Genomic DNA, 27,008 nt, shown 5'->3' with positions numbered 1-27,008 from the left:
ACACACACACACACAAAATGATGGTGTATTTGAGGCAAAGCGCCTATACATATGTGGTGGCTCAAGACATGGGCCAGAGAAGGGTGTTTTTTTTACTAAGCAGGTCACCCCAGTCACCTGAGTGGGTGTCAAACGCCTGGGAGCATCCGGCCAGCATAGATAACTGAGTCTAAGCTTTTATTAGTTAGATGACGGTGGCTTTAGGAGGGGACGATATCCCAGCATTCCCAGCAGGGTATTGATCAATGTCTGCAGTCCCACTGCCCCCAACTCCCTGCCATTCGGGCTGAACAGGAAAAACTGCCCAGCTGAGAGCATGTAAAATCCAGCTGCCACCAGCTTGCCACCCATCCATACTGAGAAGCCCCAAGCCAGGGCAGCTACCCCAAGACTCTGTTCCCAGGCCAGTTACAGGCCCATTCTTGGAGCCCTGGAGCCTCTGGGGAACTAGTCCACCTGTTCAGACAATGGTTATTTTTCACATTGTGCTGTTCCATCCTGTCCTAAGGCTGTCTTTATAACCACTTGCCTGTGGAGGTCTCACACCCCAGACCCATGGACTGCTTTCCTCATGAAATAAGTGCTGTGAGTCACAGCTCATTATCCTTGTGTTACCCTGACAAAATGCCTGACAAAAACAACACAGGAGGAAAGGTTTATTCTGTCTCCTGATTTTGGGAGATTTCAGACCATCGTGGCGGAGGATATGCCAGACTTCACGTCTGTGGGTATGTGTCATGATGCTTCTTCATATTGTGGTGGACCAGGAAGGGTGGGACCAGAACAAGGGATCAGGCTCCTCCCACCTTCAAAGGCACCCCTTAGTGTCCACTTTGACCAATCAGATCCCACTTTCTAAAGGTCCTACAGCCATCAAAACAGTTGCTGCAGACTCAGCAACAGGCATTCAAAACTAGTCTGTTCAGATTCAAACCATGGCACTGACCACCCAAGCGCAAACACAAGAGAAGGTTACACTGCTGGGGACCGGGAGCCTTCTCTAAGTGGCCACTTAGAGACAGGGCTATTTTCTCTTGTGTTTAGCACATGGCCTTCAAGGTCACTGCAAACTCTGCATTCATGGTGAATGTCCGAGCACGCGGAACATGTGGCTAACTGGACATTGGTGTGGCAGGTGTGGAAATGCTCCCAAGATCCACACAGACTACTGGTTAGAACTGTCCCCTGGCTGGGCGGTGGTATCGCACGCCTTTAATCCCAGCACTTGGGAGGCAGAGGCAGGCGGATTTCTGAGTTCGAGGCCAGCCTGGTCTACAGAGTGAGTTCCAGGACAGCCAGGACTACACAGAGAATTGTCTCAAAAAAACAAAACAAACAAACAAACAAAAACTGTCCCCTGTCCCGTCCTAGGGAAGTTGGTCCAGGTGTGTGCCCAGAGAAAAGAACTCGATTTGGTGGCCTCGTAGCCAGTCTGGACCCAAGATACCCAGCTCCTCTACCACTGTTGCCTCTGCCTTCCCTTCCCAGGCCCTTTCCTTTTGCACCCACTCAGGCCTTGGGCCTGCTGACCCCATGCCTCCATCTTGTTCTGAGCCCCAGAGCTTTGTAGCTTCATCTGGTGCAGGTCAAGGCCCACAGAAGGTCCGGTCATGAAGGGTCAGCACACAGAACATGTTTATTTCTTGTGAGTTTATAGAACCACAAAACAGCAGAAAGTATGGGTGAGGACAAGGGCCCTTCCCACTGTATTCTCTCCTGCTTATCTGCCCTGGTACAGGTCTTCTTCAAACATTAAACACAGAGTTAGGGGCCCGCTGGAGAATGATGGGTGAGCAGAAGAGGGTGAGGCGACAGTATTCCGCCCTGCTAGAACAGGTGACAGGAAAAGCCCCAGAACTCAGGGCCATGTGGGATGAGGTCACTCCTCCTCCTTGCCCTTCTGGCCTCTTCATTCTGGCTGGCCAGTTAGGTTTCTCCCAAAAGAATATTGGGGTACTTACACCAGAAATGCTGAACCAAGAGCATAAGAGGTTTTGTGGGGGGCATCTGAGCAGCTGAGACCCAAGGTGCCCATTGCCACTGAAGAATGTCACCTCCCATGCTCCCATGAGATCCCCAGAAACACTAAAGCTTCTCCTCTTCATCGTTGGACAGTAAACAGCCTGGCAGGGAAGTATCAGAGAGACTGAGCAGGCAAGATGGAAAATTCTAGAAGCCTAATCACTTTTCCCTCACCTTGGCAGAAAGCTCCTCTGAGAAGAACCCCCATGCTATCTCACTACCAAAACTGTTTTTGCCTCCTGGGAAGATCTAACCAGGCATGCAAGCAGTACATCTGTGAGGATGAGGGAAGGAAATCCACCTCCCTGCAGTTGACCAGAAGCTGAGACAGAGCCTTCTCCCATCACCTCTCTAGGATGGCCAAGAGGATGAGGCCCAAGGTGCAGAGAGACCTTGGGGAGAGGCTAAGACTACAACAGGCAGATCAACAACAATCAGACACACACACAGATAGGGGCGCTGGCTTGTCTCTTACTCCCCATCCCAGCCTCGGCTCATGGCTTGCACCACAGCTCCGTAGAGTTGGCTCCAGGCGGTCCTTGTAGCTGGTGTAAAGTCGGAACCCAGGCACTTCTCCAGCATGTAGAGCAGGGACTCACCTACTGTCTGCAGAGGCAAGAAGTACCTAGTCATCTGAAGGCAGGAAGGCATCATTCCATTTACAGGTGAGAAAGCTCAAGCCCTACACCAGTAAGGGGACACAGGTTCTTTTCTTTCCCACACAGGGCTCATGCTGCTTCAGCAGGCCCTGAGTGCCACCTTGAGTGTCACCCCATACCCACCTTTCCCTCTAAATGTGGAAATGTACAGTGGATACTTTTAACCACCTCATGAGAAGAGCCTATGCATTGTCTTGAAACTGTCCACTCAGACTCAACCAAGTCAGTGCTTGCAGGTCTCAGTTTCCCTACTTGCAAGGTAGCAGTCATGAGATCAAAATTCTTATACTGTGGAGCCAGCTAGGTGTGAGTTCAGAGTCCATGAGTCCAAAACTCATGGCCTGGATGACCTGGAACAGTTTACCCTACCCTGTCTGAAACTTAGCTGATTCATGAGCCAAACAGAGAAAACCAAACTCTGGCTTCTGTTAAAAAGCACTTAGCATAGCAGCTGCACACAGTAGGACTTATCAAGTGAGGTTTATTTATCCCACATATATTGTTGAATATCCCCTAAGGACTAGGCATTGTGTAACTGCCCAGATGGACAGGCAATCAAGACCATCTGTGCCCTCTCTTCACAGAGGTTTCCCACAGTGGGGCTGGGCACTATCATGGCAGGGGCCATGAGCCATGCCTAGAGTATTGATGGACCAAGGTAAGATGCTGTCTTTGACATGAGTTACCTTTGTGACCAGTTCTGACCAGTGGGACATTAGTGCCAGCAGGGCCAGCAGAGGCGTTATAACACATATATCATGTTCCTGGTAGCGCTCCTTCCTTGGTGAGACCTAGCATGGGGAAGGTTTAAAAGCTCACAGATCACCTTAGACATCCTAGCCCTAGTGGGGTTGACCTCAACACATACAGGACTCCAACCAGACTCCAGAGAAAAAAGAGCTGCCCAGCTGAGCCCAGCCACCAGAACTCAGTGAGGACCTTCAGGGTGGTTTGATACTGAGAGAGGGATGACCAAACCAACTGATGCCAAGAGCTGCTAAACCTTCATGGTCATTTTTGGTTGTTGTTGTTGTCGTTTTGGTTTGGTTTAGTTTTTCTTTTTATCGAGACAAGTTCTCTCTGTGTAGCCCTGACTGTCCTGGCTCTGCAGACCAGGCTAGCCTTGAACTCAGATAGTCATCTGTTTGGGATTAAAGCAGCCACTGTCACCACTATCACCACCACCACCACCACCCAGCTGCCTTCATGGTTCTTAAAGAAGCCATGTTAAAGAGAACTCTGAGGCTCAGAGAGGTTACATCTGTGTCAGTCACATAGCGGGCATGTGACTAGAGCAGCCCTTTATTTCTCTCAGCCGTGAGGTAAGGAGCAATGGGTTGGGACTGGGGGGGAGAGTGGCACCTGCAGATCTGGAACATGAGTGGGAAAATTCCCCACTACCCACCGAGAAGGAGCTGAGCCTCACTCCCACTGCCCGGTGCTTCCTGCCCAAGCCGCTCAGGTACTCCTCCAGTGAAGACAGGTCCTCCATGTTGGTCACTGCAGTATCAATCACTAGCATCACCTGTCAAGGACACAGAGGGCCCAGCACAGTCCTACCTACTCATCACCACAGGCTAGAACCTAGGCTTCTCAACAAGGGAGGCTTTCAGAGGACTGTTACCCAGGATTAGAGGGTGGCAGGCAGCCAGTGTCTGTAAACAGTAGGTGTTCGGTATGTGCTGGCTTCACTACTGAAATCCCACCCATGAAGCCCTTCTATTTTTTTTTTTTTTGAGGATCTTAAAACCTTTGATACGCCTGCAGGACAATATTGCCTGCATGGAACAAGGGTAAACTGAGGTGCTTGTGAGGATCATGAGTCCAGCCTAGTTTTCATAGGCTGGTAGCCCCAAGGGGTCAAGATCTACCAGTACAATCCATGGGGGCCAGAGGACAAGGCTGAGAGCAATGTACTAGGCTGGGTCCAGCTGGCTTGAAGACAGGGTTGGGGAGGAGGCTGGGCCCAATCCAGAGGAAAGGGCATGTGTGTGTGTGTGTGTGTGTGTGTGTGTGTGTGTGTGTGTGTGTGTGTGTACAGAAGCTGTTTTCTTAATCCCAACTCCCTCTTTCTTTACTAAGACAACGGTCTGCAGATCTGAGACCTCATGGCTGTGCCTCCCTCACCTTCCTAATGTGGTCCAGGAATTCTGGAGAGGAGAGACAGTCCTCGGGGCTGGAGAACTGGCAGCCGTTGTACTGGAAGAGAGGCAGCAGGCTGGGTTCCAGGGCGAAGAGCCTGTGGGTTAGAAGCCCAGGTCATCAGCATGGTGAGTGGCAACTGCAGCAGACCCTGGCTGGCCAGAAGAAAGCCACACAAGTACACCCCCAACCTGGCACTCCCAGCTTAGTCAGTGAGCCCCTCCCTTCTCTGAGCACCCTTCAGAGGACACTTGTGTCCCCAGATGCTCACATTACCTGGCAAACAGTGGCTCCTCCCTAAACAATTGAAGGCTGAGTTTGGGACAGATAGGCGTCTTAAACCAAAATCTAGGGGGGAACCTTCCCTTTTGGATCAAAACTTCTCAATGCCCTTGTACCTGAGGAGGCTTAGATGGGGGACAGCGTCAAGAATACACTCCGTGAACTACTGAGCACTAAGCATCTCACCCGTGGTGAACTGTGATTGAGGATCTCCCATACTTTTAAGCAGTGGGTTCAGAGGAGGCAACAGCTCAGAGTTTGTTACGCAAGCAACTTAAGTTACACAGTGAAGCCACAGTGGGGACCAGAATCCGGGGGGGGGGGGGGGGAATGAGTTTAGAAAAACACAGTTGGCACAACCAGAAACCTTCAGCCTCGCTGGGGAGAGCTTGCATTTTTGTGTAACTCTTTTTGTGTCGCTGAATTTATTCCCCTTCCATCTGGGAGAGGTTTTGTAAAGTCCTGTTCGAAAGTTTTGAACTGTCCTAGGGAGCTCCGATGAGGGAGTGTGGTCCTTTGGTGACAGAGCCTGAGGTGAGGCTGAAAACTAGCCTACTTTCTGCCTTCTCCTGTGGAGCCCCCCCCCCCCTTCCTTGTTTCTGTCTCTGTCTCCCTCCCTCCTTCCCTCTTCCCTTCCTCCATCCCTTCCTCCTTCCCTCCCTTCCCCCTCCCTCCCTACCCCCCACTCCCAGTGGTGAGACTGGATGCCTGCCACCTCCCCCTGGGGCTTCTCTAGTCCTAAGCCTGTGCTTTCTCATCTTACTGGTAGCTGGACTTGAGCTTTCCTGGGCCAGGACTACATGGTCTTCTTCCATTCGAGCGAGTGGGCACAGTAGGCCATCCTACCGTTCTACCTTTCCAGGTGCCGGCATACCCTACCTGGCTTCCAGGTCCCTCATTTCTCCTACCGCCCTGGCTCCTGTGAGCGGCCCTGCAGTTACTAGCCACGGGACACCGAGATAACAAAGGGAGGAGAGTGGGGGCATTGCATCCACCTGCCCACACTGTGGGTGCTTGTAAAGGGCCCCATCGGACCTCAACCAATTCAGACAGGAGCCGCTGCTATCTGGGAAGAACAGATGGGACAGTATCACCTGTCGCTGAGCACACACCCCTCTCTCAGGAGAGGGCACTGCAAGCGGGCATTTTCTCCTCCTCCAGTGACAAATCCAGCAATCTCGAGCCCACTACGGTGAGGCACCCCTTCACGCGCACCCCAGAGCCCCGCAGCTCTCACCTGGCGAACAGGACAGTGCCATGTTCCAGAGGGCTGCGGCTCACCGCGCTCCAGCTCTGCCGGATCAGCTCTGACTCCGTGCGCTCCATTCTCTCTCTCTCTCTCTCTCTCTCTCTCTCTCTCTCTCTCTCTCTCTCTCTCTCTCTCTCTCTCTCTCTCTCTCTCTCTCTCTCTCTCTCTCTCTCTGGAGAGTCGCGGGACGCAGTGATGGGACCCTTGAGGCGTGGGTGCCGTCAACGCACATGCAGCGCCATCTCCTCCGCGACGCGGGCGAGCCCCCGTCCAGGCCCAGTGCCTTAGTCGGGTGGGGCCCAGCAACCTCGCCTTTACTGGTCCAGCCCAGAGGATGCTCACGGCCAGCCTGGCCGTGGGAGCTTCCGGGGACCCCGCTTGGGCAGCTGCGCCCTGCACCCCGAAGATCCCAGAGAACCGCCCATTAAAGCTACGGTGGCTCCCACCCACTCTGGCCCAGGGAGGCTTGCGCGCTCCCTCTGCACCCGCCTTAGGAAGGTGCTACCCGAGGCCTGGGAAATGTCCAGGCTTCAGAGTCTAACGGAAATTGCTGAGCCTCTGGGCTTGTTTTACTCTTGAAAACTAGTGATATGACTGCTTCTCTGGACTGGTTTGTACCACATGCCTGTAATCTCAGTCCTGAGAGGCAGAAAATTGAAAGGATTAATACCAGCCGGGGCTACATAAATTGCCTCATTCTTCTCCAGTAATAAGCAAATAATCACTTCCTGTTTCTGATGAAGAGATGGGGAGGCCCAGTGTTCAAGGTGAGTCCCACCTCTCCACCGGAAAACTCTTGGGTTTGCCATCTCCTGGGCTCATGCATGGTCTCCTGTCTTCTCTAGAGTTCAGCTAGAGGGACCGAAGTCACCAAACTGGTCTGTCTGTCTGCCCTCTGCTCAAACCCTGGGTCTGACTCAGGTCCTTGCACAATTCCGGGTCTACCAAAGCTCTCAGTTTAAGGGACAGAGCCCACACCACAGACATCTCTAGGCAAGTGTGGGGTCCAATCTCAGGTCTGTTGGATCACCTCCAGCCCCGAACAGTAACTAGAAATGCACTGTGTACACATCCATGGAGTTAAAGCCACGTTCTGCCATTGAGCAATCTACTGAAAATGGGGATATAAACCCAAAACAAAAATCTCCCAAACTCCTCCAAAGCAAAAACAAAGAAATGAGGTGCTAGGGTGGTTCAGTGGGCATCCTTCCAGCAAGTGTGAGGACAGGAGTTCAATTCCCAGCTCTCTCTCTCTCTCTCTCTCTCTCTCTCTCTCTCTCTCTCTCTCGCTCCCTCTCTCTCTCTCTCCCTCCCTCTCTCTCTCTCTCTCCCTCTCTGTGTGTGTGTGTGTGTGTGTACGTACACACACACACACACAGAACTGGGAGTAGTGGTCTAATCCCAGCACTGGGGAGGCAGAGGCAGGTGTATCTCAGTGTGATTCAGGACTGCTAGTGTTCTGTAGAAAGAAAAAAGAAAGAAAAAAAAAAAAGTCTGCCTGACTGTAAAACAAGCACTGAGAAGTTGGAAAACTAGGATTTCTAGGGTTCTGCTAGCCAGACAGTGAGCTTCAGGTACAGTAAGAGACTGTCCCACAAATTAGTTGGAGTGACTGAGGAAGAAACATAAAACACTTATTTTCTAAAAGTAGTTCAGGTAGGTCCTGTGTTTGCCATTCAGGGAGTGTGGCTGTCACACCTGCCATTTCACCCCTTCACTCATGTCACCCACCTGTCAGTTAGCTTTGTTGTTCTTTTTCAAGCATGAATGTTCTTTGGCCCAGGGGCCCAGGCTTTGGGGGACACACTCTCTTTATCTTTCACTATCTTTTGAGTCTGTTTCCTCAGATACACTGTGAGGGTTTGAGTGGCAAGTTCTCTACAGGCCTTATTGAATGGATACAAATCAGTGTCCTTGGTCTTCAGTTATGAACAGACTGTGGCCCCAATAACAACCCCATGTTAGATGTTGAGTGCTCAGTCCGTGATTTCTAGAACTTATCCTGGGGGCCTTCTGCCTTGTTCCAACCAAGTCCCATGAGAGCATCGGCTCACCCTCTCCTGAATGGTATCTCAGCACAACCTATTTGACTCTTCTCCTTCTCTTTGTGTATCTCTGGTCCCTGCACTGCAGCAGGAAAGTAAGGCTTTAGGGCAACCTGGCAAAAAGCCTGTGTTCTAATGACTCCATAAGATCCCAAGCAAACGCACAAAGGGATAGTGCTTTCTTAATGGACCTGTCTGGTCTACACCTTCCACTCTACCAGCTTCTAATTCCTGGAAGTCCTCACTCAGGACCCTTCTTGCCTCTTAACATCATGTGAGGTTTGAAGAGTTCATGGAAGTAGTGGACTTATACCCAACGTGGAGGAACCAGAACCCAAACCCACAGCTCCTCTTTGTCTTCCTGGGGCCAGAGGTGACAGGACTTGGTGTGCTATCATCTCTGCTCTCCTTGGGAAAAGGCTAAGGATCTGGTGTAGCCTAGGCAGTCAAGGTGAGGTATCCCAACCGCTGATGCTCTGAGGAGTTGAAGAGTTTCTCTCCTTCCTGTGGGATATGCAATAGGTTAAAATCTAGGATAGTTCAAGTGTTTTCTAGTCAGGGCTGTCAATGTATATCATTAATGTCTTTCAAGAGCTAGCAGATTTGGCATGTGACCAGACATTGGGACCATTAGCTGTATCCTCCCAACAGCCCTGTGAAGGAGATGCTGTTTATAGTCTCGTCTTATAGATGAGGAAGTGGGAGGCAAGGAAGTTAGCTGGCCCAGTCATACAGTTAAAAAGAAATGGTAGGACTGGAGTTTGACCTCAGCTCTGACCATCTGGCTCACAGTCCCCACTGCCTCCCTCAAATGAACAGACGACAACCACCAGCCGTGCCCATAGTAACTGAGCCAAGGTTACTGGGTCTGAGTCAGAGCTCATAGAGCATTAGAGCTGGCCACGGATCTCTTCTGAACTTCTCATTCAGTGACACCAAGAGAGTAGCTTGAAACGGGCCACAGAGGAAGTGTTCACATCATGGAAACTGGCAAACAAACTAGGGCTTAGTTTTGCCCCCACAGGAAATCTGTTATTACATATTTACCTCCATTACCAGGGGTTTGGGTACCCCTGGGGGAACCCAGAAAACCAGGGTCCCAGCTAAGCTGTGAATGCACAATGCAGAACATACAAAACATCAGGCTGAACTACAACACCTCCCAGCTGCGCCCCAGCCTCGTCTCAGTGTCCAGGCCTAGCAGGATATTCCAGCCAAATGCTTCCAGTCAGATGCGGCTGGGACTGGAGGAGCTCCAAAGGCCCCCTTTTGGACTAAGTCTTGCCCTTGATTTTATAATTGTGGACTGTTAGGTAAGAATCATGGGCACAATGGAAACAATAAAGTGTCTTCCTTAGGCCTTCAGGAGGACTAAATGTCACATGTATCAATGATGTTAACTGGCCAGTCTTTAATCCCAGCACTTGGGAGGAGAAGTAGGCTGATCTCTCAGCTTGAGGTCAGCCTGGTCTACAAAACAAGTTCCAGGACAGCCAGGGCTCCAGAGAAACTGTGTCTTAAACAAACAAACAAACAAACAAACACCAAATCAAAACACAAAAACCTAAACAAAAAAAACCCACCCCAAAATCCAAAAAAAGATGAAAAAATTGGTATTTACTAAGCTATTGCCGCTCACAATTAAGTCCCGTTCTGACTTGCCTGTCCCTGACATCTTCTACCTCCAGAATGATGGCAGTGACCTATCTTTCTCCCTATCCTGCCTAATGGTCCTGTGGGGGGTGTGGGGGATGTAAGGTAGCCCAGAAGACTCCCAATTTCACGGAGGCATGAATCCCTGTGACCCTACAATCCAGTGCTAAGTCAGCAGTCACCTTCTGTAGATCCTGGGGGAAGTGGGGGAAAGCCATGAATGAATGAATGAATGAATGAATGAAGCAGATGAAGTCCCAAGTGAATGTGTATTATCAAAAGGGACCTCAGTGTCTCAGACCCATGGGATTTGGCAAAGCCTTTCTCTGGTACCTGAGGGAATATTGACAGGATGTACAGAAACATGGACCCCAGCCTTCTTCAGATGTCTCTTCTAGCAGCCAGAAACTGTTCCCTTACAGAGACCTCTGACTGAGACTAGCTGACTCCTCCCTGTGCCGTATATAATAAACACACTGAGGTTCCAGGCAAGTAGCTCTGCATCTCCATCATTTCTCGCATGTCCCACCTGATCCCGGCTTTTCTGTATGTGAGTCTGGTACTTCTTCATTCTTACATCACCCCAAATAGGTTTTCAGGACCATGCCCTGCAGGACAGGGTGGATCCTTTGCGGCTGGTGCTCTTGACAGACGACCGTGCCAGGATGGGGCCCTCAGTCAGTTGGAATGGAAATGCGCTACCATGCTGGGCCACACAACTATCTCAGAATTAGGGGAGAAAATGGCTCCCTTGTTTCTTTCTATACTGTTTAGGCTCAGCCTGTTACTGCTTTAGCCTAACGAAGGGAAACAAGAGCTACTGTCTCTCAAGCAAGCAAGTGCTCAGGGAGGCCTGCACTCTCCTGGCATCAGGCTCTCCCTGGCCAGAGCCTCAGCTGCAACGACAACGGCCCAGCCATGAGAGACCATGTAGACATCTAGGCATTTTTGTCAAGGACAAGTCAAATCCAATCAAACACAAGAACAATGTAGTGTTGAAAACAAGAGCTATTTATTACAAAAGTAATGGTCTCTGATTATCTCTGGAAACTTTTCTTTTCTTTTTTCTTTTTTTTTTCTTTTTAAAAGACAAAGTGTGGTGGGTCAAGACCCTGGCTGCATTAGGCTGCCTGGTGCATCTTCCTGCTCACCAGCCGGCTGAGATGGACCACATCTGTCAGTTCCCAAGGGCTGCAACCCACACACAAAGCAGCACCCTAAAGCCCACTGCCCCTCCATCTTCCAAATTTTCCCACAGAAGTATCTGCCAGTTTGGGTATGAGAGAAGAAGGTGTTGGGGGGGGGGCACCCTTTTTTCCCATACTTGGAAATAAGAAGAGACCCTTCTGTCCTCAGTGTGGCATTAAAGGGAGAGGCATGTAGGATCCACTGAACTCTCCTACCTACTCTGGCTCTAAGGGCTGCTCCCTGGTTACTCTCCTCTAACAGTGCCTCCAGAAATAAGGCACAGAGAAAAGTAGCCACCTGTTAGATGTTCCATGGGCTGGCTACCTTGTTAAAGCCAAGCACAGATTCCTGTATCCCCTCTGCAGGAGAATCTACCTACATGGTACCCCACTGGGCTCAGAAGAAACCAGCCCTGCATGGGCCTGCAGGCAAGGGTTGAGGAGGGCAATGGGAGTAGAGCTCCCCAGTCCCTGCCAGAAATACAATTAAGCAGGCAGCTTAGACTTTAATGCACAAGCTGCACTTCCTGCTGGGGGGTGGGGACAGGAGGGGAGTCAAAAGGGCGTAGCCATGGGCGAGGACGGTCAGTGGGTCTCAGATCTAATTAGCTACTCTGCCCTGCTCTTGACAGGGCTACATTTCCTCTATTAACATTAATGAAGCTCCAGCTGAATGTCCAAGCATAGCCCAGAAGCTTCCCTCTCCACCACTCTGTAGGTAGCACAGCCTGTCCCTGAGACCAATTTCTAGTCTCCGTGGCAACCACCTCTTGAAGATGCTTTAAAGAACTCTGACCCTGTCAGAGTCATTGAGAGCTATATTAGAGGGAAGGTGAACTGTGGCAAATTCATCATTAAGCCTTGAAATATCAAAATCTTCTGGAATCAAATAAATATTTTGTTCTGAACTGAAAGGAAGGAGGCAGACTAAAGGACTGGGCTTGGGTTGATGCAGTTCCTTCCCTTTGGGCAAGGGGATAGAAGGAAGAGCTCTGAGCTCACACGGTAGACAGTAGAAGCTGTCCTGCACTTTCAGGTGCTCTGGGTCTCTGGGGAAAAGACATGATAAGGCAGTGCCAGAAAGTTAGAGAAATGACCAGAAAGTAGAAGAGGGTATCATCAGGGAGGGCTAGAAGGGTGAAGACAGGAATGCCAAGTAAGAAACGACAGTCAGGCTGAGCAGCCTTACCTCAGCATCCCAGTAGATGCTTAGCCCACAGGGCTTTGCTCAGACTCAGTTGCTCTGTAAGCCAGCAGGGCTTGGTCCTCAGAGTCGGGCAAATATAGAGAAAAGGTAACGGACAGTGAGAAACAGACACTGGATACGTAGCAGCCAAGGTGTGGGTTCCACTCACCCAGTTCACAGAACAGGGAACCAAAAGCCTAAGGAAGGCCAACCATAGGCTGACAAGTCCTCTGCCAGCTTGTACTGGGGAACCCAGTGCACTGTACACACTCCAGGCAGCACTGTATCCAGAGAAGACACTGTGGGCAATAGCAGAAGGCCAGCCCCGAAGTTCTGGGTGATTTGCTAGCCTCACTGGAAGCATGTGAGAAGAAGGGCAGCAGAGGTTTAACGGTCCCACCTGATGAGCCTCTAAAACACCATGAGGGGTGGGGCGGTACTCTCAACCCTCTAGAATATTAGAAAATGTCTCAAGGATCTTACAAACCTAAATAAAACCAAATCCAATGTGAAAAGATACCAGAGAATATCCTGTTAACCTTGGACCATTTCTTGGAGTTTATGACACTTGGCTGCCACAGTTACATGGTCTACACTCCAAAGGGACTGGGCATATGCACGCTCCGACACTCAAACCTGCTTTCCTTGTGTCTCATGGGAACTGGCACCGAGCAGTGCAGTAGGTCAAGTGCCCCGTGTAGGTGCTGTAGACAGGGCTGTGGCTCTTTGTAGTGTTTAGTATAATCCAGGTCTGTTTCCCAGAGTTTGGTCCTGGGGGCAGCAGAATGCTTTGGGCTCCTCAGGCAGCTCCCTTGAAGCTGGAAGGGCCCAGGATCTGGCTTCATAGCTCGGTGTCCCTGGACAATGTTCACATCTAGGCTGGGGTCCTGGCAGCGGCCTCAAAAGTCCCATGATTCCAGCCACCTCAGTCCTGCCATTGGACTCTCAGGTTCCTGGGCTAGGGGACCAACCATCCCATAAGCCAGAGGGTGGAAGAGGTAGAAGCTGTGAGAGTGAGAGAAAGGTGGTCAGCATCCCAGAACTGCACCAAGGAGCTCTAACTCTAAGTCCCTGTGCTGGGGCCTATCACATAGGCTTCTCCAACATAACCCAGCCTGTCCATCCATATGTCCATGCATCCCAGTACACTGTGACATTACTGGCTGAATGACCAGGAAGGGAAGGGCTTTCCCCAACAGGCCTAACAGAGGTAACCTTTTAGAGGTCTGGCTATGGGATGTGTGGCCCAGAGTGTCAACATGTAAATTTAACCCTTTTCAGCAGGCATGTACTCATGGGCCACAGGCCCCACCACAGTGGCCAAGGACTCTTGACAGGGGCTCTGAAACTTGCCAGAAGGCAGAGAAAGGAGGACTTTACAAATATCTGTCTCCGTGCAGCAATTTTGAGTCACAACTCTGTATCCACAGCCCTATGCTTCCCATCCTCCCCTCACCCTACTGGCAGCTGTTTTAGAAAGGAGCCATGTAACTTGAAAGCATCCTTCTAGGTGTGCTAGGGTGGGATCAAAGCTAGGAACCACTCACTAGGAGAAAATGGACTGAAATCCTTGCTATTCCTAACTGACTACACATTAGGGTCACCTTGGCCCAACTGTTTCAGAACTCTTGGAGACATGGCCCATCCATGAAAAGACCTGAAGAGCACCCTGGGGATGCTCAAATGTACCCAGAGATCAAGTTAGAGGGTCATATACGGGGATACATACCTGTAGGCAGTTGCCAGAAGCAGGCACAGGATTCCCACTGCATGTATTCTCCTACCCAGGGGAGAAGGGGCCAAGCCCCAGGCACAGAGCCGCAGGAGAGTATCCCATAGGATACCTATGGAGAGCAGAGGACATGCGCCAGCATATCAGGACAGCCCCTGGGGATCCTATAGGAAGGAGGCACCACAGTAGAGAGCAGAGGTCTACCTCAGACCAGCTTCTCAGGGCGGCCTCATCCTCCTTTCCCACCTCGCCTCCCATTACATCATCTCCCCAGGGCAGGGAGGCAGCAGTGCTGACCTGTCAACATGCTAGAAAAGAGCATGGCTGGGAAGTAGTGGTGGAAGTAGAGGATCCGGCCCATCAGGAAGAAAGGGAAGTAATGGAGCATCCATCCCAGGAGCAGCTGGCCACCTCCTCGCAGCAGCACCTTGGTCAGCCCTGTGTAGCCCAATCAGCACAACCCAATGAAGGAAGAGGCAGTGCAGGCAGGGTCTGGGCTCCAGCCTAGCTCTACCATGTCTTGGTATGTGACTCTGAATATGTCACATCATCTCACTGGGCCTTCCTTTCCTCACATGGACTACCCAAATCCCATGGCATCTAGAAAGAGAGGAGTCAGTGGATCTCCAGACTCAGTATCCAGTTTAGTAGGGATGCCAACAGGAGCCACAACAGATGTGGGCATCTGGCAGGAGACACACACCCACAGACAGTTGCTTCCCTGTCTCTACTTCCCACTTATTTGCTGTTAGAGACATTCCCTAGCAGCAAGGTCAGAAAGAAGGCTGGGTAGGGGAGTGTCTGGAGCTAGGACTGTTCAGACAGGGAGCTGGCAATGGCAGAAGGGTCTGTGGGGTGTCTTGATATCATCCATGCCCAGCAGCCAAGGTAACCAGGAAGGCAACCACTGTCATGACCTGAAGCTGCCTCTCTATCCCCACTAGAGGACAGGGCCATGGAACAAAGGAGGCAGATGAGGAAAAAGGGACTTCTCTGGCTACAGTGTGACAGTGAAGGCTCTGAAGGCAGACTGCTAGGGTTTGAGCCTTAGCGCATTACCACTGGTTACGTGTTGGGTGACAAGCTCTTTGTCTCACTGTGCTGTTTTCCTAATACACGGAAAGGGATGACTATACTCTGCGATAGGAAACTAGAAAGAATACAAAATGCTGAGCCCAGTGTAAAGCACGTCTTGACTATAGGCTTTCAAAGCAGAGGAGAGGAACCATGTGCAGTGGGAGAGGTAAGGGGAGTCCCACAGCAGGCAGAGCTTCCCCAGAGTCCAGGCCCAAGCCAGATGAAAGGACAGAACAGGAAAAGCCCAAGGGCCCTGACCTTGCAACTCTGCGGGCAGCTGGATGCCTCTCTGCAGAGTGATGGCAATGGTGCTCCCCAAGAGGATGTAGAGGACCATGCTCACCAGATTCAGCCACCAGACCACCTGTACAGAAGAAGAGCTGGGGGTGAGAGGACAGCAGCTTCTGCAGGCAGGTGCTTGGACCTGAGCACTCACAACTGGGGTACTCACAGGGTTGCCGAGCAGATAGACTCGGAAGTCCGTGTCATTGGCTCCTGAGAAGCGCAGGCCCTGTGGAGCGAAGGACACTCTGCTGATCCAAGACTCAGCTTATCCCCAACCACTCCCACTCAAGGGGAAGGACAATCACACTTATCACTCATCTTTCCTAGGTGAGCAGCCTGGACAGGAGGCTCAGACTGGACATTCTACATGAGTGCTCTAGGAAGTAGGAGTCAAAATGAGGTGAAAAACACAGTGTCTTTCCTGGTGAGTTCTCCCAGGCGAGGCCTCCCCTTGCCATACATACCCCAGACCCACAGATTCAACACTCTTGCTTGGTGCTATTTCCTGGAGGAGCTCAAGAATTGGGCCCTACCTGATAATTAATAGGCCAGTGCCAGGGTTTGGATGTGAACTCATTGTCCTTGGGTTTGAGGGCATTGTTTCCCTGTAAAGAGGCAGCAAAGGAAAGCTAGTCAAGAAAGAGAGTCTAACCAGCTAATATAAGCATGAGGCATAATGATCTGATTTCTAGCCAAGCACCAAGAGGAACCCCAATGATTCCCCTCCCTGGCACAGAACAATCAGGTTTCCATTTGCAGCCACTGTCTACCTGCCTGAAATAACTGCCTTAATTCTTCAGGCAAATAAGCCTCCACTCCTGCCAATAACAGCCCACTGGGCTAAGACCAGTGTTAGGGAGGTGTGTGTAGGAGGATAAAATCAGTACTTAATTTCAAACAAAAGAACAGATACTCAGAAAAGGTTATTTTAGCTTAGTGTCTCGATGGGTTTTCATTACCCTTTACCTGGAGAAGGCTTTTAGATTATTGTTTTTTCTAAATGTCGTCTGTAATATTTTAATAGAACAGCTATATTATATAACTGTTTATGGAACGTATAAATATCTGTGAGAGGTAAGAATTTTGTTTGTTTTATTTTTTCCCTTCCAAGAATATATCTCTTTGAGGGGAGGAATCATTTCCAATTCAGACTCAATTTAGTCTGAAGGACTTGGACCCAGCCAAGAAGATGCTGTGACTTGTCTGTCTCACATAGCAGAACTGTGCCTTAACTAATCAGAAGGAACATCTAGGATGCTGGACACTGGCTCCCAGGCCTGAGCCATCCCCAATACCAACAAAAACTAGGAAATTAGCTGCTGTGTAGGTCCCGTTTCACAGCCTGGCCACTGCTGACATCTGGAGCTGGGCAACTTTGTTGTGCGGCTGTCCTGTGTTCAGTACTTGGTACTTACTCTCCAGAAGGCCAGTAAAGCACCCATGTTCCAGTCCTCAGCTCTGCTAGCAAAAAAATAATCTTCATATATTGCTAGATATCCCCAGAGAGGCAAAACTACCCTCAACTAAGAGCTACTGGTTTATCCAAGAACAATCTAGACGGTCTTACTTAGTGGCCTGCTACCAAGGAGCCTGATTAGTTCAACAAAGCAAGGGCTTGAGTATAGTTTAGTTTTTAAGTCTTAGTATGGCAATGAGTTAAAAAGTGGGTGGAGGTGTGTATCCCCAAAAGGACTGCCTGCAAATCCCCTGAATCACTGTCCTAGTCACTGCTCTATTGCTATAAAAAGGCACCGTGACCACAGCAACTCTTACAAAGAAAACATTTCATTGGGGGCTTGCTGAGTTGCAGAGGTTCACTCTGTTATCATCGTGGCAGGGAGCATGGCAGCATGCATGGCACTGGAGCAGTAGTTGAGAGCTACATTCTGATCTGAAGGTTAACAGGGCAGGGGGGGCGGGGGGAGAGGACACGGAGGTCTGGCCACGGGCTTTTAAAATCTAAAGGCCCTTAAAGTAGGCAATTGAGTACACACCTTTAATCTGAAGGGAGAAGCAGGTGAATCTCTGACTTTGAGGCCAGCTTGGTCTATAGAGTGAGTTCCAGGACAGTAACAACTGTCTTGAAAAACCATAGATAGATAGATAGATAGATAGATAGATAGATAGATAGATAGATAGATAGATGTAGGTAGGTAGGTAGGTAGGTAGGTAGGTAGGTAGGTAGATATCTTCAAAGCTCACCCCCCAGTGACATACTTCTAACACAGTCACACCTCCAAATCCTTTTAATCCCATCCTTTCAAATAGTGCCACTCTATGGTGACTAAGCCTATGGACCCATTCTTATTCAAGCCTCCACAATCACTATGGCTATCCAAAGGGCCTTAGAATGAGGAATGAACTGTTCTGGTCCTGGGAGTAATTGATGAGGGAAATCAATCCCTTAAAACCAGCCCAATTCAGTTCAAAATCAGGTATTCAGTAGGACATAGGAATCCTATTCACTTCACCCTCTTAAGAGAAATCCAGTATCTCTACAAATCAAGAGATTAAAAGAGGCAGACGCTCACTCAACATGGCATGTGTGTATAAACTAAATCTAGATAGTTCCTCCTACCTCACTTTCCCAGGCCATGAGCTTTCTCCCTTCAGGTCTCAACTTACAGGCAGACAGACAGACAAACACGGATACAACATATACCCCAATATCTGCGTGTCTAGAGTCTGGATCCACTGTCTCTCCTCTCGAGTTCTGGTAAACTACAGGTCTTGTACACCCTTTTCTTTGTCTCTACCTTTTGGCAAAACAAGGAATGAAATTCTACTCTTACTTTAGCCTTAAAATTCCACTCATACCCAGACTGAGACTCTGAGTGACAGACATATATTCAAAAGAGCTATGTCATCAGGACACAGTGACAGCTACAAGCACAGAGTGAGAGAAGACGTGACCCAGAGATTGTTTAATGTCAACTTATCACCTGCCAATGTGCAAAGCTGACAAATAGCTGGATTTTAAAGCTTAATTTGATGGAGCACGTCAGCTATGTTTTCTGAGGGCTGCTTACACAGTCACCCCAGGTAGGTCTTCCTGACCGTGGCTCAGAGAGGAGCACTAATATCTGCCATAGCTCCTTGCAGCTCTGTGAGTGGCTGACAGCGGGCTACCTCTGTGGCCTGAGAGACACTGTGGTCTGAACATCATTTCTGTAGGACTCAGGTTCCCGCAGCAAGATCACGGGTCTTCCACAAGACATCAACTGCAGCAATGCCTCCTCCATCTACACAAGCAAATTCCATCTGTGGGCAAAATCTTCTCCATTTAAAGATTTCCTCTCTCAACTGACTTTAGACTTTTGATGCTATGATTGCTGCCAGCTACTAACAACAGGGGCAAACAGTGCATCTTAGAAATCCTTAAACAAGAATAAGCCATGCCTCTCAAGTAGCTTCAGCACAAGAATAGGCTCGTGGGTAAGACTGTAAGATGCACTTTTTTCTTTTGTGGCCATCGGTGGATCACAGCCACCAAAATGAAATTCAATCCCTTCGTGACTTCTGACCGAAGCAAGAATCACAAATGGCATTTCAATGCACCTTCTCACATTCGGAGGAAGATCATGTCTTCCCCTCTTTCCAAAGAACTGAGACAGAAGTATAATGTTCGTTCTCTGCCCATGTGAAAGGATGATGAAGTTCAGGTTGTTCGAGAACACTACAAAGGCCGGCAGATTGGCACAGTGGTCCAAGTGTATAGGAAGAAATACGTCATCTGCACTGAACGAGTCCAGCGAGAGAAGGCTAATGACACAACTGTGCATGTGGGCATCCACCCTAGCAAGGTGGGTATCACCAGGTAGAAGCTGGACAAGGACCGCAAGAAGATCCTGGAGAGGAAAGCCAAGTCCGGACCAGTAGGAAAGGAGAAGGGCAAACACAAGGAAGAAACTATCAAGAAGATGCAGGAGGCCGGGCGGTGGTGGCACATGCCTTTAATCCCAGCACTTGGGAGGCAGAGGCAGGCGGATTTCTGAGTTTGAGGCCAGCCTGGTCTACAGAGTGAGTTTCAGGACAGCCAGGACTACACAGAGAAACACTGTCTCGAAAAACCAAAAAAAAAAAAAAAAAAAGAAGAAGAAGAAGATGCAGGAGTAGAGACATCTCATGCACGGTTTTCATTGAAGACTGTAAGCTGCATATAAACACACACTTAGCATCTTCTCATTCCTACTGGTTCTAATGTCGTGAAATGCAGTGTGTGACTTTCAGGAACACTGCCAATCAGTTAGTGTCACAGTGACTGACCCTGAGCCTGAGCCTGAACCTTTGAAGTCTGGATCTACTTTACACATATTTGTGTACCCTTTTAAAAAGTTCCTTAATATCTCTGTGCTTCGGTTCCTTGTCTGTAAAGTGGTAATGACAATAACCTTCACAGGACTGTAATGAATACACACACACATACACTGCATAATGTTCATTTCAACTGCCAACTTGCTACAACCCATAATCACCTTGAAAGAGAGCCTCAACCCAATTATCTAGCTCTGGCTGTGAGTGCGTCTGTAGGAGATTATCTTGAGTATTAACTGATGCAGGAGGGCTCAGTTCAGCATGGGTGGTACCATTCCTAGAGAACTGGTCCTGAACTATCTAAGAAAGCTGAGTATATGCTGGCCTTCAAGTCAGTTAGGCTCTGAGGATCCTCCTGTACTCTGGCTCTGAAGTGCACTCCATGGTTACAAGAAATGCTGTGTTATAGCAAGCAGACCTGATTTTCAAGTTTCTGTCCCAATTTCTCTTGGTGATGGACTGTAACCTAGGAGATTATAAGTGAAATAAAACCTCCTCTCCCCTAATTTGCTTGTGATGATTTGAATGAAAATGACCCCCATAGGCTCACAGGGAGTGGTGCTATTAGGAGGTGTGGTTTTGTTGAAGTAGGTGTGGCCTTGATGGAGGGAGTGTGTCAATGAGGGTGAACTTTGAGGTTTCAGATACTCAAGCCAGGCCCAGTGTCACTTGCTCTTCCTGCTGCCAGCCAATCCAGACGTTAGACCGCTTGGCTCCTTCTCCAGCACCATGTCTGCCTGCATGCTGCCATGCTTCCTGCCATGATGATAACGAATTAAACCTCTGAACTGTAAGCCAGTCCCAGTTAAATGTTTTCCTTTATAAGAGTTGCCATGGTCATAGTGTCTCTTCATAGCAATAAAACCTAATCAAGACAGAAGTTTATCAGGGTGTTTGTCATAGCAATAGAAATGAAACTGCAACTCAGGAATCACTGCTGTCAATATCCTCATCAAATCACCACCTCGTCCTGTGATGATGGAAGTCCTCATAAAGATGTAGTAAACCAGTGGGTGAAACACTTTCAACATCCTCCACAACAGGGCAGGGATCTACACCATGGCTACTGCTCTGTGCTCTCAATCTGTGGGTGCCCAAGAGCTTCTCTAAGAACTTCAGGTTTAGATTTAGAAGGAATAAGAAGGGGCCGTAGTACCCGGATCATGACCATATGAGACTCCAGCAAGATCTCAGGAAAACTGGGCTGCAGCACGTCCAGGCTGATGTTTGGCACTAGGGAGAAAATGACAAGAGGAAGGCTTTGCCACATTATCCTCTCAGCACCACACCCTGCCACACACACCCTCACACTACAGAGACAAGTGCAGTCCTATGGAGCTGAGACGGGACAGCGCCTCAGGAGGGGCCATTTATGGAGCTTATGGTGAGCACTCATTAGGTAATCTGGGGACTGCAGAGGAACACACAGGGCCTCCTTGGTGCTCTGGAAGCTCCTGGTTCCACCCATGCATCACTGTGGCACTCGCCCAAAAGCTGGCCTCCTGTTAGTATGAGACTCGGAACCAGATCTGTCCCATTCACCAATACATCCACAGGACCCATGTGGTTCCTGATATATTTAATAAGGAGTTGTTCAACCAATCAATCCACTATTTGTCTAGATCAGGCACTAAGAAGAATGGAATGGCAAGTATGGAGAAATAAACACAAGCTGGGATGAGGTGTGGTGAGGGAAAATGAATCTGAAGACCGAGTTGAAGCTAACACCAAGGTTAGAAGATCAAAGGAGCCTGGAAGCAGAGATTTGGGATCAGTGTAACTGTGGCCTTCTGTGAAGGGTCTACTTGTTTGTAGGGAGAGGAAATACTTGGCACAGGTCAACTGGACTAATCCGCAACAAGCATAGAAGGCATGGAGTCGCCGAGGATGCAGAAGCAGAGCCTGGGAGACTGAAACAGCCTTGTAGGAGGTCACTAGTAGTATATTTTCTATGACAGAGCCAGCCAAGGCAGTGGCCTCAACTCACGTTTGGGATTGATATGTTCTTCTATGTTCCAAATGGAGTTACTGGTTTCTTTTAGGTACGGAGTACAAGTAACTTCCAACTGCTCCCAGCCCCTGCCGAAAAAATAGTCACAGATGTTCTAGAAGATTTGGAATGGCCCCAAGTATAGCAAGTCCACCACTCTTACACCTGTGGAGCTTCTCTGTAAATCAGTGGCCACTATTCCTTTAACCTCACAATTTCATAATCGACAACTATCTTACCAGTAACTTAGTATGCATTATTTTCACTTTACAAAAAGACATAGGCCTAGAGTTTTAACCTCAAGGCAATCATACAAATGTCCAACTATCAAGGCACATAAAAAGCAAAACTAAGCTAGGCTTTGTGCACCATAACATTCCTGATACCCTTTCTTCTTCATTTACTACCAAATAAGGAAAAGTTGAGGGGAGCATTTACCACCGGGTAACTGAAGCCTCTGGTATACACCATGTAGTGTAAAAACAGAGTGCACTGGCTCAGAATATCAGGACCCCAGAGACTTACCACTTAGGTAGAATCTTTCCTGAAGATCCCAGGACACAACCTGTGACCAAATGGATGAGGCGAATTCGACTTCTCAGTACCTTGATCCGGTTCCCAAATTTTCTATTTACAACTTCAATCCGCCAAAAGTCATTTGAGTCCCCTGTCCCATTCTGCCACATAAACCAAGAAAACATTACAAAAGTCACATGATGCTAGAGACAAAGTGTTAAAAGGATAATGGCCACCCTTTCAAATGCCACCATGTTTCAAAGGTTAAATCGACCTCAAAGACTGATGTAGGAAGTGAACGAGAAGGCTATGGAAGTATTCCAACAGACTGACATTAACTGGGAACCCCTATCGTAAAGACAGGGTCTGAATCTGGGAGGAAGTCTCAATGCCAACTTTACAGTGTTAAGTTCTAGACAGCTGATTTTTCCTTTAAATCATACTCAAGACCTCATTCTGAGCCAGTAAGAAGATCTGGGCCATTTGTGTTTGCTGTTTTGCACATCTGGATACTCTCACCCGAGCCAGGTAGGTCTGACCCAGACTTGGAAATTACACCTGGAAATTAAGGTAGTTGCGTTTAATTCTTCTCAGTAGAGGCCCTTCGGAAAACAGATGAAGACTTCAGAGTCTTGGCTTTAGTACAATATGGGCTCTCAGGAAATACAAACAGGTTTAGGAAATTCACTTTATGGAATCCACTCTGTTTTGTTTTGTTTTTTGTTGTTGTTTTTTCTAGACAGGGTTTCTCTGTGTAGTCCTGGCTGTCCTGGAACTCACTCTGTAGACCAGACTGGCCTCGAACTCAGAAATCCGCCTGTCTCTGCCTCCCAAGGGCTAGGATTAAAGGCGTGCGCCACCATGCCCGGCTGGAATCCACTCTTTAATGATGCCTCAGAGGCCTTAGAAGAGAGCACGGTGGGTTCCCGCCAGCTGTTCCGCCTCGTTACTCTCAGGACACAAGCTCCCACAGAGCTCTTTTTCTATTAAGTACATGTCCCTGAGATAGCAAAATGCAAAGCTATGTTAATAACAGCCCTCTGTATGAAAGGAAAGGTCTGTAAAATACAAGCAGCAAGACTTTGGGATCTAGAAAAGTATAGGATCACCCAGGTCTTTGGCTGTTTTCTTCCAGTTTATTATCATTGTGTGCATGTATGCATCCATGACCAGGAAGGGGAGGAACATGCCAGGTACATGTGTGGACATCCAAGGGCAATTTCACAGAGTTGTTTCCCTCCTTCCACCTTTATGTGGGTTCTAGGGATTGAACTCAGGGCGGCAGGCTTGCAAGGCAAGTGCCTCTACCCACTGAGCCATCTTGCCAGTCTTCCAGTGTGAGATTTAAGAGACTCACATGGTATTCATATCTGACATTATTAGGCATTAAACTATATAAAGTATACAGTTACTCTGTAAGAAGAAGGATAGAGACAAAGCAGAATTTATAGGCTTTTTTTTATATATATAGGAAACTGAGCTAAACAGTTGTGGAATGTTAAAGAAGTCTATATGCAGGCCAGGCATAATGGCATAGAGCTTTAATCCCAGCACTTGGGAGACAACAGCAGGTCTTAAACTCTGTGAGTTTAAGGTCAGCCTAGTCAACACAGCAAGTTCCAGGCCAGCCAAGCTTACATAGTGAGATAATGGCTCAAAAAAACAAAATAACAACAACAAAAGAGATTATCTTATGTCCAGCCTCCAAATTCTCTTAGAACATTCTAGAATTTTGGGGAGGATGTGTCCTACTACATGGCCCTGAACCAAGCCCTGAACCAACTTTTTACATACTCCCTGCTCACACTCCAGTTTCTTACTTACTATGCCATAGCCAGTGACCTGATAGTGCTTCCGGGTCAGGGGAGCCTCATGATAGTGACTGTGCAGGTTCCGAGTAGTTCTAGAAGTTGGAGAAGAGAAGAGCCATTATCTGAAGAAAAGAGATGTGCACACTGTTTCTTTTATTAAGACTATGCAGCCATCTGTTAGTATTGGAAAAAATTAGAATCTGAACTGAATCCCAAAATACCAGGCAATGGGGCATCTATTCAGTTATAAGAAACAGTCTGAGGACTAGGGAAGGAAGGAGCTGGGGTAGAGGGAGCACTGTGTGGAGCACTGTGTGGAGCACTGTGTGGCATGCAGGCCAGGGGTGGGGCATCAGGAAATGTTCACACATTTCTAGCTTGGAAGCTTTAGCTTCTCCTGGCTAAGGAAACAGGTCTTCGGAAAAGAGACTAAATCTTGGAATGGACATGTCTGGGCAAACTTCCCCATTCCCACTTGCTTTCTGTTCTCACCAACTTCTTTTTAAGTGAGGACTTGCAAGGAATGTGGAGAGATTTACTTTTGATGTACTTAGCTTTTTATATCAACTCTTGCTTTCATCCGTAAGTAAAAAATGTTCATGACACAATTTTGGAAAATTTATAAAAATTAGGTATGATTTTAGTAATTTATTAGAGACAACATCAGATTTATTTAATAGTAGGAATCTAAAGTATCTATCTAAAAAATCCAACTGACTAGAAAAGCATACCAGTTCTCTCTCTCTGTCTCTCTCTCTCTCTCTCTCTCTCTCTCTCTATCTTTTATCTTGTAATTGCAGTATATAATTCTTTTGTTTCTGTTAACAACTGCTTTTGTCTGGTTTTGGTTATTGTGCCTTTTCCTTGAGTTATACACCTTTATGCATTATTCACGCTTGTTGAAAACTATAGGAATGGATTCCAATGTCTTTTCAAAAGTAGGGCTAACTCTTACTTTTAGCCAGGCACCCATGAGACATTACCAGTCTCATGGCTTAAAATTGCTGAACCCAGCGGCGGTGGTGGCGCACGCCTTTAATCCCAGCACTTGGGAGGCAGAGGCAGGCGGATTTCTGAGTTCGAGGCCAGCCTGGTCTACAGAGTGAGTTCCAGGACAGCCAGGGCTACACAGAAAAACCCTGTCTTGAAAAAAAACAAAACAAAAAAAAATTGCTGAACCCACCTAGGTGGCATAAATATGAGCTGCAGACCCAGGGAAAGATCAACTCTAAGTTTCTTCGTGGGAACTGGGGTTCTCTATACAACCACCAACAGTCTGCTCCTACAAAGCCACTTTTCCTGGGAGTGAGTGAATGGAGCAGATACACACGGAAGCCTAAAAGCTTCTGGGTTCCAAGTCTTAGAGAAATCACTTAATACTAAACTTGTCACTTTGGGGGAACCTAGAAGTTTGACTTAAAAACTCCTCTTGGAGACAGTCAGTGATGACATAGTACTTTTAATCCCAGCACTCGGGAGGCAGAGGCAGGAGATTTCTTTTGAGTTCGAGGTCAACCAGGGCTACACAGAGAAACCCTGTCTTGAGGAGAAACAAAACAAAACCACCTTCAAGACCATGGAACTGATGCAGAAGAAACTTGAAGTAGTAAAATCCTATAAAGGATTTACTAGTAAATTTGTTTAGGAAATACTAAATTATACAAAATAGAATTTAGCCAAAGAAGCACTGTAATGAGAAGGTTAGCAGTGTACTGATCAGACTTGTTGGAAATGGAGAACGCAAAGTCTGTATCACAACTGAAGTTTGGAGCTGCTAAGAAAGTTTCTGCCCATGTTTATTCACCAAGACTGACCTCCCATTAGTCTCCACTCCCATTACAAAAGGAGAGTCCTTACTTAAAGTTGGCCTTCAGGCCCTTCTCCATATCAAAGAATATACCTCCAATAGGCAGCTCAAAGTCACAGCCATCATTAAGTCCTGTTCTTATTAGAAAAAACATAATCCTGCCAGGTGGGCAGGGTAAACCAGGGTAACAATTATTGGAAAAAAAATAACATTGGTTTACTTAAGAATAATCCTGGCAATATCTTTACTGTGTAAATTTCCCACTGACCAAGTGTTCAGAATTATAGACTCTCAACTCTGTTTACATTGTTTAGACTGTGACCTTAAGTCGGGATCTAACAGAGATTTAAGGTGACAGTATATGTGGAATGCCTGGGGGGTATATAAGTTAATGAAATCTCTTCCAGGCTGGGTCCTCTTTGAGCATGAGCCAGAGCCTGACAAATGCTATTAAAGAGTTTCTTTCCTTCATTAATCTCTAGATGTGTAAAGTGGTTTTTCACTCATATTATTTCTATAACAGGATGAGGAAAAACATAGCTTCAGGACTTCACATATTCTCTGGATTCCCTCTTTCACTTGGATTCTGGCCTAGTAACTCTAGTATCTTATCAGCTTTTTCCATGATTTTTAGCAGTTTTTATATTATCTTGGCGTTTCCATTCATTTCAATGAACACACAGTGAGACAGATTAGTGTGCCAGTCTCAGAAAGATATTTACATTTCCTAAAAGTATCTACCAAAGATGCAGCTATGGGCTATCAAACTATCCTTTCCTTGATGAGGGGTAGGGGGTGACAGTTGGGGTAGGGGTGAGAGCTAAAGTTATGTTTTATGTTAAATTACTGTGTTTAAGAGATCTATAAAACAAAAATGTCTCTAAACTGATAGCCCCACTTGCCCAATGACAGATAACATCCTGGAATGCTGGCTGGGCTGTTGTTCATGTGAGCTAACAACCCACATGTTTTCACTCCTGTAAACAAGGTTGGTTGCCCCATCTGCACAGGATGTACTTGATCACAAGTAGGTGGGAGGTACATATGCAGG

General features: G+C 48.0%; 2 protein-coding genes and 1 pseudogene across 3 annotated transcripts in view; 1 reads left to right on the top strand and 2 right to left on the bottom strand.

Annotated features, from left to right (window-relative positions):
* Positions 1-1,611: 1,611 nt before the first annotated feature.
* On the bottom strand, positions 1,612-7,627 carry Ngb (neuroglobin). 2 transcript variants are annotated; one of them, XM_076921570.1, is made up of 5 exons: positions 6,343-7,627; positions 4,809-4,920; positions 4,087-4,206; positions 3,368-3,472; positions 1,612-2,628 (listed from the first exon to the last, which is right to left on the bottom strand). In XM_076921570.1, the coding sequence occupies exons 1-5, from the start codon at positions 6,429-6,431 to the stop codon at positions 2,494-2,496; spliced, it is 561 nt and encodes a 186-aa protein (XP_076777685.1). In that variant the 5' UTR covers positions 6,432-7,627; the 3' UTR covers positions 1,612-2,493. The 2 variants fall into 2 exon arrangements, with proteins under 2 accessions (XP_076777685.1, XP_076777686.1); XM_076921571.1 differs by lacking the exon at positions 3,368-3,472 and having other exon boundaries at positions 6,343-7,379.
* Positions 7,628-11,045: 3,418 nt separating this feature from the next.
* Pomt2 (protein O-mannosyltransferase 2) overlaps positions 11,046-27,008 on the bottom strand; it is a 41,593-nt gene continuing 25,630 nt past the window's right edge. The window contains exons 12-21 of the mRNA XM_076921563.1: positions 24,164-24,242; positions 22,349-22,500; positions 21,821-21,912; positions 20,990-21,066; positions 16,053-16,124; positions 15,686-15,745; positions 15,493-15,598; positions 14,455-14,595; positions 14,155-14,269; positions 11,046-13,430 (exon numbers count right to left, since the gene is read on the bottom strand). Of these exons, the coding sequence (XP_076777678.1) occupies positions 13,325-13,430; positions 14,155-14,269; positions 14,455-14,595; positions 15,493-15,598; positions 15,686-15,745; positions 16,053-16,124; positions 20,990-21,066; positions 21,821-21,912; positions 22,349-22,500; positions 24,164-24,242 (1,000 nt within the window). The 3' untranslated portion in view covers positions 11,046-13,324. The remainder of the gene's footprint in view (positions 13,431-14,154; positions 14,270-14,454; positions 14,596-15,492; positions 15,599-15,685; positions 15,746-16,052; positions 16,125-20,989; positions 21,067-21,820; positions 21,913-22,348; positions 22,501-24,163; positions 24,243-27,008) is intronic.
* LOC143437145 (large ribosomal subunit protein uL24 pseudogene) lies at positions 18,993-19,514 on the top strand (annotated as a pseudogene).

Source organism: Arvicanthis niloticus, chromosome 23, assembly GCF_011762505.2.
Source record: "Arvicanthis niloticus isolate mArvNil1 chromosome 23, mArvNil1.pat.X, whole genome shotgun sequence".
NCBI lineage: Eukaryota > Metazoa > Chordata > Mammalia > Rodentia > Muridae > Arvicanthis > Arvicanthis niloticus.
The sequence above is the reverse complement of the archived record's forward strand: the minus strand, read 5'-3'. Positions and strand labels throughout refer to the sequence as shown.

Coding starts and splice junctions, on each gene's coding strand:
- Ngb (XM_076921570.1), bottom strand. CDS start 6,431: ATGGAGCGCACGGAGTCAGAGCTGATCCGGCAGAGCTGGAGCGCGGTG. Junction 4,921..6,342: donor GGCACTGTCCTGTTCGCCAG/GTGAGAGCTGCG, acceptor TCTAACCCACAG/GCTCTTCGCCCTGGAACCCA. Junction 4,207..4,808: donor TCCTGGACCACATTAGGAAG/GTGAGGGAGGCA, acceptor TGTCCTTGACAG/GTGATGCTAGTGATTGATAC.